The sequence below is a fragment of the Schistocerca americana genome, chromosome 9 (genome assembly GCF_021461395.2).
Source record: "Schistocerca americana isolate TAMUIC-IGC-003095 chromosome 9, iqSchAmer2.1, whole genome shotgun sequence".
NCBI classification, from domain to species: domain Eukaryota; kingdom Metazoa; phylum Arthropoda; class Insecta; order Orthoptera; family Acrididae; genus Schistocerca; species Schistocerca americana.
In genome coordinates this window covers 97,852,415-97,864,177 of record NC_060127.1, presented here as the reverse complement: position 1 = coordinate 97,864,177, position 11,763 = coordinate 97,852,415, and the positions used below count along the sequence as shown (strand labels likewise).

General features: G+C 40.6%; 1 protein-coding gene across 1 annotated transcript in view; it reads right to left on the bottom strand.

Moving 5' to 3' along the window:
* Window positions 1-328: 328 nt before the first annotated feature.
* LOC124550695 (ATP synthase subunit b, mitochondrial-like) overlaps window positions 329-11,763 on the bottom strand; it is a gene marked incomplete at its 5' end in the record, with an annotated part of 58,650 nt that continues 47,215 nt past the window's right edge. The window contains 2 exons of the mRNA XM_047125419.1: window positions 329-637; window positions 6,216-6,404. Of these exons, the coding sequence (XP_046981375.1) occupies window positions 329-637; window positions 6,216-6,404 (498 nt within the window). The remainder of the gene's footprint in view (window positions 638-6,215; window positions 6,405-11,763) is intronic.

Here is an 11,763-nt window from a genome sequence, read left to right as displayed (position 1 = left end):
CTAAATAGTGTGACATGGGTAGCCAATGTCAGTTTTTGACAGTTCACCTTCAGGTGTCTGGCAGCTGACATGTCTCCTGTACATCAAATCAAATGATTTGAAAATTGTATGTAATGAGATGAATAAACCACATAACATAACATGTGAGGTTGCAAATGGCAACCAAATGTTCTCTGAAACATGACTGAGTATTCAGAGTGCCAGGAAAATTTCGAGATTTACAGTGACTGCCACCTCAATGGTTATATAGAGCTGGCAATATTCTAGGAACACTCTTTGTATTATAACGCGATCAACAGCAAGGTGTTTCTGAAAGGGGGTGCCCCCTTCAGACCAGCATGGGCACGCCCCACATGTTGACAGTTGCAGCTGCGGCTGGCTCCTCATCTGTGCCCGGATTGGCAGCTTCTGGACCGTCGTCGTCATCAGGCGCTGGCGTGCCCTCGTGGCGGTCCTCGTGCTGTGGTATTAAGGATCGCAGCTGCGCAATGCAGTGGCTCAGCACACGCCGTGGCAGCTCTGGGTCCTTCTCCAGCTCCTTCGAGACTTGGTCCCTCACCCAGGATGCCATGTGCCGCAGGATGAAGTTGGTGTTAACACGGGATGCCTCCACCATGTAGTCCAGGCGGCGGACCACCTGCCAGAAATAGTGTACCCTCTGTCAACGCTTACAATGTTCCACACCTACAAATACTCCATTAAATGTATTTCACGTGAGGGTAATCCCAAAATTAAGTTCTCCAATTTTTTTAGAAATACAAAATGTCTTTTATTTTCTGTATTATAGGATGTTCCAAAGTAATGTATTAAAACTGAACCTCTCTTTAATTAAGGCATATAGAAATAATATTTTGCGAGTAATAATTCAGAAGGCAGTGAAACACTTACAAAAACTTCCATGTGTTGCAGTACTGGAAATAAACAATCTTCGCAACCAAATAGAAGCAGCACACTTCATGATCATGCAATTAACATGTCAGATAACTTGTGGGGCTCAGGCAGATATCATGCCACAAAGACATTAAACAGAGCAAATGCATTATCGTGTGGCAGGTATAACGGACAGCCATAAATGTTATTGTAAAAAACCTCATGTATACATCTAAGCATGAGTAAATATATATAACATCTTACTGACAAGAAGGGTGTATAGTGAGGGGGGGGGGGGGGGGGGGGTTTATAACGTAAAGAAACACAATTACTTTTTACAAAAGTACAATCGCCATATCAAAAATGGAGAAAGAAAGAACAATAGCTTTACATCTGAAAATAATCAAAAAAAAAATTCATGATCATGCTGGAGGTAAAATATGGGGCATGTCCAGGCGATGTGGCATGGTGTTGCCAAGCAGTGCAAATATATTCCTGAGTGTCACATATAAAAGAATAATCTTAATATTATTAATGATAAAATATAGCTTCTTTACATCCAAATACAAGCAATGCACTTCATGGTCATTCAGTGAACATGTCAGATAAAATGTGGGACTCAGTCAGATGACATTATCATTTGGAGAACAGCAGTGTGTGCTAAAGTGTTACTGGAAAATGGAGAATATGAATAGGGTTTGATGACTTTGGAGAGTTGAATTTAGAACACCACTACCCTCACAGTTAACAATTACATGAATCTGAAGCAAATTTAATGTCGATGTGACAATACATAATACAATGAAGGAACGTAGCAGAAGAAAGAAACATCCAACAGACAAGAAAGTGGTGTTGCGGTGATTCCACCATACACGGAAATCCTGAGAAAGTCTGTGAGACAATGTTCTCATGAGACTGCAATCAGAAAAGCTAGTTTTCACAGAATTTTTTTGGATTCCATACTCTGTACATAGATGACTTGATAGGCGAATTGAATTTTGTGAGAGTGTTTCATCAACATGCGTAATAAGAAGATGAATGTTTCCAAGATCTAATTATTTGGTTGGATGAAAAGACCTTTAAACTTAACACAACAATTAATTGCTTATAATTGGGCTAATGAAAATCCGTATGTAACTGAAGAAACACATGTAAATCTACCAGGAGTAACATTCTGATGTGATTTGGCATCCAAAGCATTGAACAAGCCATACTTCTTTGAAGGAACTGTCACAGGTAGCTCTTACAAAGTTGCATTGTACACGATAACCCCAGATCTTAATGGCATTTTTGAGAATGAAGATTGTTACTATCAACAGGGGGGGGGGGGGGGGGGGGGGGGGCACCTACCTTTCATCTTGATGTCAGGGGATTTCTCTACTGCACAACCCTTTGAGATGGGTATAGAGATTTGTGCGTCTGTGAAAAGATCTACAAACAACGCATACAGCTACTAACATCATCATACCTTAGCAAAAGATCTGGCACAAAACCCAAGAAAATTCTAGCCCTATGTAAAATTGCTAAGCGGGTCTACGCCTTCCATCCACTCACTTGTTGACCAGTCTCGTGTGGCAGTTGAAGACAGCAAAACAAAACCCAAAGTTTTAAATTTCACATTTAACAAATCGTTCACACAGCAGAATCATACAAACATACTGTTGTTTGACCATCAAACAGAATCCCACATTAAACTTAACAGAACAATTAAGTAGGACCTGGCATAGAGAAACAACCGAAAGAGTTGAAAACAAATCACCAGGTCCACACTGAATCTCAATAACAGTTTTTAAAAGAGTACTCTACAATATTGGCCCCTTACCTAGCTTGCATTTATTGTGAATCTCTCGCCCAACACAAAGCTCCAAGCTACTGGAAAAAGTGCAGGTGATCCCTGTATAAAAAGGGCAAAAGAATGGATCCACAAAATTACAGACAAATATGCCAAACATCGGTTTGCTGGAGATTCCTTGAAAATATTTTCAGTTTGAATGTATTAAATTTTCTTGAGACTGAGATTCTTATGTCCACAAATCAGCATGTTTTTAGAAAGCATCACTTATGCAATGCTCAGCCTGCCCTTTTCTCACATGATACATGGTGAAAATGGATGAAGGGCAACAGGTAGATTCCATAGTTCTAAGCTTCCAGGAAGCATTTGACACAGTGCCCTATTGCAGGCTGTTAAAGAAGGTACAAGCATATGGAACAGATTCCCAGATATGTGAGTAGCTCAAATACTTCTTAAGTTATAGAACACAGTATGTTTTCCGCTCCGGCAGTTGTTTATTACAGACAAGGGTACCATCAGGAGTGCCCCAGAGACATGTGATAGGGCTACTATTATTCTCTACATGCATAAATGATTTGGAAGCTAGGGTGAGCAGCAATCTGCACTTGTTTGCTGATGATGCTGTGGTGTATGGTGAGGTGTCAAAGTTAAGTGACTGTAGGTAGGACCTAGCAAATACTCCATGTAGGAAGTTGGTACTGAAGGAGAATTGATTATATATTAGTTTTGCAGGTGATCATGCCAAAGAGACCTCATCTTGCATCAGGTTTTTGTTACAAAAACATGCATCAGTATGGCATGTGACACACAAGTACCGAAACCAGTAAAATACAATTCTGTAGGAGTTTTTCATAGAGGTTTCTATTTTAACTTCAGTATTCTGAACCTGGACAGTGGCTGAATGAAATCATATGATGCTGGGGGAAATAGGTTATGAAATGAGACACTGGAAGTAAAAGATGGATTTTGCTATTGGGACAGCAAAATGACGTATACTGGCTGAGATCAAGAGGACATAAAATATAGACTGACAACAGGAAGAAAAGTGTTTCTAAAAAAGATAAACTGTTTTTTTTTTAATATTTTTTTTAAGTATTTATCTGATAAGTGTTTATGTAAAAGAGAGAAATGTAGAGACATGAAGAGAAGAAAAGGATAAATATTTTTACATTTAACAGAAACTTAAGAGTCAGAAACTCTTTTTCAGCAATAGCTGTCTGTAGTGTAGCCTACTATGGAAGTAAAAAATGGACAACAAACAGCACAGGCAAGGGGCAGACAGAAAGTTTTGAAATGTAGTGCTGCAGAATAATACTGAGGATCGGATGGGTAGACTGGATAACACAAAGATGTACTGAATCAAACTGGGGAACATTAAGGCATCAAACAATTGTCAGTTTGATAATGGAGGATAGTTTGGTAGGTAGAAATTGAGTACACGAAGTGCAGCATCCATCACATCTGCCTGCAACATCAGCATACCACATGACAGAACAGAGATGCAGGATGCCTTTGTCACAGCACGTGTAACCACAGCAGATGTTTACGGTACAACTGAGGTTGCTGCTGGAGACGAAAGCACAGCCTCGTGTCTCATACAACAGCAGCCAGAGCCCATTACTCGAGCACAGTGGATCCGATAGCATTCATGTGACTGAAAATAGTACCAGAAAATCCATCCACCAACCGCCCTTATAAGCGGGAGCACTGCCAGCCAGAAGGCAGTTAAACATGCTTCCCAAACTTGTAGGGATCTGCCAGTCCAGCCGCAACACTCATGTGCCTCATTTGCTGGTGGTCCCGAATTATCAGTAGTGGTAGCTTCGAACAGCAACTCAAGAGTGTCATGTAATGGTGTTCCGGCCTCCCTGGAGAGCTTGTTGGTAATGCTGTGCCGACCATTCTCTAGTGGATTGCACACCTGAACCTCGAATGCCTTGATAACATCCAACACAGGGTTATGGTCTATTACTCGAAAGACACATTCTCAATTAACCATCTAATCACAAAGGTACTAAATGATTATTACACACTGTATGGTATACCCTGACACTTGCATTCTTGTGGTTTTTCTGTCCTACGTCACATTATCCTTTCTCTTCACTTGCTTAAGGGTTACATGCTACATGACATATAGAGATATGTACCCTTGGTTGCTCTGATTGTAATGAGTGTCTTTCTAATATACTGCATATGTATCACAGTACCTTTCTTTAGGCTTACTTCATATCTTATACATCAGCTAGCCACATGCCTGCTTACCAGGGGACTTATCACTTTCGTGATAACATTGGATTTGCCTGTTTCATATATTTCAATACTTACTGCTCAGTGGGAATTCATTATGGTATATTACATTAGATTCATAGTTTGGCTCACTAGTGATGTTTTATTAAGTAAATTGCATCTTATGAGTTTGTGATCGATAAATTGCACTGATGTATTTTTATATTCTCCTTTTATAAGTCATTAGTAGCATATGGAACATGATGATACAGACAGTTATGGGGTGACCTCCAGTAAGTGGTATATGTTCTACTACTATATGACAGCATGTAATCAAATGTTTTACGTTCAGTCTGTACTCGTCAGTATATGATTATATTGTTGTACTCCAGTTGTTTCATTCACAGGCATTGCATTAGAAATATACTGTCATTATCTATTCATAACATGAAATATTGACCTCCAATTAGTAGGTTCCTTTTTTACGATTATTTGACGTATATACTTTGCTCACTAATTAAAGTTAATACAGTGTGTAAATGCTCTCTTACTTTATTACTTAATTTATTTTTAACTTCATGTAACTTCCTGTACTGGTTGGTATTGTTATGTTATTACATATTATCACTGTATGTAAGACTTGCACCATCCTCCCCCCCCCCCCTTTTTTGGTTATCTATTTCATAATGGCATCATTGTCGTCTGTACAAAGGGCTTGAAGATAGCACAGTAAATCGCCGAACTGGCAACCAAATAAAATAAGTTTGGAAATTAGACCGCTGAAAGGTGTTTGATTTGACAACCCATAGCGAACAGCCGAGTCCCGCAACCATCTCTGAAGAGATGGACATTCAGAGGCTCTGTAATGATTTTGTTTCTGTTTCTTCTTTGGTGAACTTTCTCGAGCGAGTGACTTGTGAGGAAAACATTTTATTTTGTTGTTCTTCTGCTATAAAATCTGAAGTGGGATCCATATTTTGTTTCTTGCTTGAATTGTGTCTTGTTTCAGCTACTTTGTCGACATCAGCAATGTTCTTGTTTATCGGATTTTCCCAGTAAAAACAGATTGAGGAATATTGTTCACATTTTGTCTCTGCTACTGCAGGCACAGCAGTAAACATGTCCAAATGCATGCAACAGGCTGAAGTAGTTACACAGCAATGAAGAGGCTTGCACTGGACAGACTCGTGCTAAGAGTTGCATCAAACCAGTCTTTGAAGGAAATACAACAACAACAACAACAGTCTTTTTAGACATTCACTCCAATTTGCAACAAACGCAACAGTAAAAACACTCAGGGTCAGCACACAATTTTTGAGAAACGCACCTCCCTATGAACTTCCATCTGGCGCTCTCTAAATGCGGCCTCTCTCTGAAGTGCGACCATCTGGTACTTTGCATCGGTCAGCATGGTCTGTGCTTGGGCAGATAGCTGCGCCTTCCTTTCCAATTCTACGGCTTGATTATAGAAACGAAACTGGTCTTCTCTGTACTTGTTCCACTGACCTGTTTCCTCCTAGTAAGATAAAAAGAGATGTTAATGAAACTGACATCAACAAATGATAAAACATGACAAAATTACACGTTATATGAGGCATTTAAGGAACTAAGTGTACAATATTTTCATACTTCGTGGAAAAAATGCATTTAAAAAAAAAAAGGTACGGGATATTGTTGATACACTTATTGGCTACTTTTCCACGTAATTTGCCACTCTGTTCAATGTACACGGTGAGCCGTGGCACAAGCTTCTTTAGGTCCTCCTTGAAGAACTCTCTCACCAGCTCCTTCCTCCACTTCAGAACCTCATTCTTCGCCCGCTTGTTGGTTGAAAATTTAATTACACTCATTTGTGTCTTCAGAGAGGTGAAAAGATGATTATATGAAGGTGTCAAATCAGGGGAATATGAGGTGTGGTTCAAAACATCCCAACCAAATGAATTCAAGAGTGTCTCCATGGCTAAGAGTGCGAGAATGGGTATTGTTGTGCAGTATGCACATTCCTCTCATCAACATTCCCATCCTTAAATTTTGAATGCTCCTTTCGAGTTTTTAGGATCTCACAATACCTTTATGCACTGATGGTCCCTCCATGAGGCAGGAATTCGACCAAAATAATGCCTTTTCAGTCCCAAAACACAGAGGCCTTGATTTTTTTGCCCGAAATTGTGGCTCTGAATTTTTTGGCAGATGGGAAATTGCTGGTGTGACGGCTGTCTTATTGTCTCAGACACATAATGAACCACCCATGTTTCACCTCCAGATACAATAGAGCTCAGAAAATCCTCATCTTCCAATGCAAGTTGCTCAACAAACTTGCATGCACTGCTGAACCAATTTTTCTTGTGCTGCTCTGTCAGCTGTTTTGTGACCCATCTTATGCATAGTTTTGAGTATCCCTGGGAGTGTCTCATGTAAGAGAATTCTGGACAGTTGTGGAAACATTGCAGAAATTTCATCTACTGTCAATCAGCACTCTTCTTGAACAGTTTCCTCAATGTTTTGCACCAACTCACCAAGTTTTCGCAATTTTTTGCACCAGCTCACCAGTCAAAACAGAAAGTCTTCCACGCCTCTGTTCATCATGAACATTTGTTCTGCCTCCGCCAGATCCCCTTACACCACTTAAAAACACTCTTTCTGTTCATAATACCTTCCACATAAATGATTTTAATTTGGAAAAAGAATTTGGTAGGTATTATTTCTTCTGCGAGTAGGAAGTGGACCACAGTAAGTGCCTTGCACTTGGGAGGATTTCTTACCAGTATCTTTCACTCAACTGCACACTACAATGTGAGTTTACGTATCACTGTGTTCATTCAACAGCTGATTTAGTCAGGGGTCCCTTCTACCACTCAGCGTTGCCAACCCTCAAAAAGTAAAAAACAGGCTGTTAGTCACAGTACGTTTACTTTCTGAACATGCCTCATCAAGAGGAATTGCTACTGATGGAAAACACATTGTAAAATACACTATGATTTGGAGTCACTGCTCAAAATTGTCTGCACAAATTACAATAATTATTGGTCAAATATGAATTATACTTTTAGTTGTGCCATAAAAACTAAATATGATTTTTTTTCTAAAGATATCTTCTGCAATACTGTGGTTGGTAACTGCACATGCATCGGACAATTACTGTAATTCATTGATGAAATATTGTTAGTGAGAGAACCGTGTTTAAGTTGACTGTACTAACGTTCGGCCCTTATGAAGAACACAGAATTATGCAATCCCAGTGGTGAGAAGTAACTGAATGATCTGAAGACAAATAAGTCTTCAAGCCTGGAAAGAACCTCAATTTGGTTTTACAAAGAGCATTGGCCCCTTATTTAGCTTGCATGTACCATAAATCTATCATCTAGCCAAAGTCACAAACGACTGAAAGAAGTGCAGGTGTCTCCCATAAATAAGAAGGGTAAGACAACAGCCCCACAAAATTACAGAACAATATCCTTAACATTGCTTTGCAGCAGTATTCTTGAGCAAATTCTAAGTTCGAAATCAACAAATTACCATGAGACAGAGAAGCTTCTGCCTACAAATCAGCACGGATTTAGGAAGCACCACTTGTGCAAAACTCAATTTTCTTTTTTCTCACACAATGCCACAATGACTATGGATGAAGGGCAACCAGCAGATTAGACGCTACTTGATTTCTGGGAAGTGCCCGACACAGACCACACTGCAGACTGTTAGTGTAGGTCTGAGCATATGGAACTGGATTTCAGATATGTGAGTTGCTTGAAGATTTTTTAACTACCAGAAGCCAGTAAATTTTCCTGGACAGTGAATGTTTATCAGAGGCAGGGATATTGTCAGGAGTGCCCCACAAAAGACAGAAGGACCAGTCTTGTTTTTGTAAACATAAACTATCTTATGGATATGGTAAACAGGAATTTGCTAAGGTTTGCTGAGAAACTGTAGTGTACAGGAAGGCGTCATCACTGAGTGACTTAGAAGGATGCGGGACGTCATGGACCGAATTTCTACTTGATGTCATGAACAGCAGCTTGTTCTAAATGTGGACAGATGTAGATTAACCCAGATGAGTATGAAAAACAACCTTATAAAGTTCAAATTCGGTATTAGTGACGTTCTGTTTGACACAATTACGTTGACTAAATATCTAGATGTAGCACTGCAAAGTGTCATGAAATAGAATGACCAAGTAAAGTTGGTAATAGGGAAAGCAAATGGTCGACTCTGGTTTACTGAGGCGGTACTAGGAAAGTGTAGTTCATCTATAAAGGAGACTGCATACAGAAGACTTGTGTGACTCATTCTCAGGAATTAAGTTTGTAGGATAGCCACACATCACAATCAACATTTTTATTGACTGTTTTCGCTCAATGTAGTAAAAGCACCATCAGAAAGTTCAATGTAGTTGGCTGATTAGATTGCTGATATCAGTGTTTTGGATCTCCACCAGGTTGAATTAAAGGAAGACAAAACAATTCAGAGGCATGCTGCTAGGTTTGTTCCCAGTAGGTTCAATCTACATGAGTAGTACGGAAATACTGTGCGCTCAAATGGGAATCCTTAAAGGGTAGGAGACATTCTCTCCTTGTAATGCTATTAAGAAAGTTTAGAGGACCAGCATTTTCCAAGACTGCAGGATGACTCTACTGCCACTAGCATACACTATGTGATAAAAAGTATCCGGACACCCCGAAAAACATACATTTTTTATATTAGGTGCATTGTGCTGCCACCTACTGCCAGGTACTCCATATCAGCAACCTCAGTAGTCATTAGACCTTCTGAGAGAGCAGAATGGGGCACTCCACAGAACTCATGGACTTCAAATGTGGTCAGGTGATTGGGTGTCACTTGTGTCATACATCTGTACGCGAGATTTCCACACTCCTAAACATCCCTAGGTCCACTGTTTCCGATGTGATAGTGAAGTGGAAACGTGAAGGGGCACGTGCAGCACAAAAACGTACAGGCCGATCTCGTCTGTTGACTGACTGCTGACAGTTAAAGAGGGTCGTAATGTGTAATAGGCAGACATCTATCCAGAACATCACACAGGAATTCCAAACTGCATCAGTATCCATTGCAAGTACTATGACAGTTAGGCAGGAGGTGAGAAAACTTGGATTTCATGGTCGAACTGCTGTTCGTAAGCCACACATCATGATGGTAGATGCCGAATGACACCTCGCTTGGTGTAAGAAGCGTAAACATTGGACGACTGAACAGTGGAAAAACGTTGTGTGGAGTGACGAATCATGGTACACAATGTGGCGATCTGATGGCAGGGTGTGGGTATGGCGAATGCCTGGTGTACGTCATCTGCCAGCATGTGTAGCACCAACAGTAAAATTTGAAGGAGGTGGTGTTATGGTGTGATCGTATTTTTCAAGGAGGGGGCTTGCACCCTGTTGCTGAGCACACTGACAAACATGGCGTCCTTCATTTCAATGACTGCTTCACAGCCTGTACCATATGAATCCTTCCCACTAACCCCAGCTTTTCTGAATTGTGAAGGTGAGAACTTCCCCTGCAATATATTCTATGTTCCCATAACGATCGTGGCCTCAACCTTTGTTGGTCACTGTCCTCTCCCACCACTTCTCTGTTCCCATTCCAGCACTCCACCGCCCTCATTCCTCCATCACACCCAGTCTTTTACTTCTCTTCTTTCCCCAGGAGATGACCTGGGGGATTTGCTGCTATAACCTTGCGACTCTGGCTAAAAATGGAGGTGAGATATGAATATATGAACTCAACGAGAGAGTCCTCTTAGCCTCTCTCACCTCAATTCTCCACAATCCTACCAACACATGGTGTCCTTGTTAAGCTGAGCAACCCAGTGGAAGGTTGGGTAACAAACCCCAGTGGGAAACTGGGTCAGTGAGCCAATAGGATGTGGAGGACAGTCGAAGGCAATGGGAAACCACCACTAGAATTACTTCTCTAGTCGCTCATGGGATGGACCTCTTTGTACAATATTCTGGAGGTGAAGCTTCCTCTCAATTGGATCTCGAGGAGGGGAATACAATGAGGACTCCAGAGATTAGGGAAAAGGAAGGAAGGAGAAGAAGAAGGAAGACTTATTGAGGATTCGGACTTGGAATGTTTTAACCCTTATCCAGGAAGGGAAATTAGAATGCCAAACGCCAAACGTGAAACGACAAGAAACAAATTGGATGTACTCAGAATGTGTGAGGTGAGATGGGGTGGATGTGGAGAACTAGAAAGTGCAGACTTCTGATTGTACTATTCAGGTGAAGATAAAAATGGAGTGTATGGGTTTGGAATTTTGATAGGCAAAAGACTGAAGGACAAGGTTATCAAGGTTGAATATGTTAGTGGAAGAAAAATGATGATGACAGTGAAAGAGAGAAAGAAAGACTTTGTTGTCATCCAGGTCTATATGCCAACAAGTAATCAAATGGTTCAAATGGCTCTGAGCACTATGGGACTCAACTGCTGAGGTCATTAGTCCCCTAGAACTTAGAACTAGTTAAACCTAACTAACCTAAGGACATCACAAACATCCATGCCCGAGGCAGGATTCGAACCTGCGACCGTAGCGGTCTTGCGGTTCCAGACTGCAGCGCCTTTAACCGCACGGCCACTTCGGCCGGCAACAAGTAATCATTCAGATGAAGAGGTACAAGAATGTTATGAGAAGATAGAAAACTTAGCAGAGAGAGAGAAAAGAAATGGGTGTAGTGTTATAATAGGTGATTGGAATGCTTGCCTAAAGAGTGTCAAAAGTTATCCAGGGCCAGATATTTATTCAGATCATAGATTAGTAGTAGCTGCAGTTCTAGTTAAATTGAAAAGAACCTGGAAAGGACAGAAGAGAGAGCACATTAACTTTGAGAAACTGAAAGACAAAGGCAATTTTGAAAAATTAG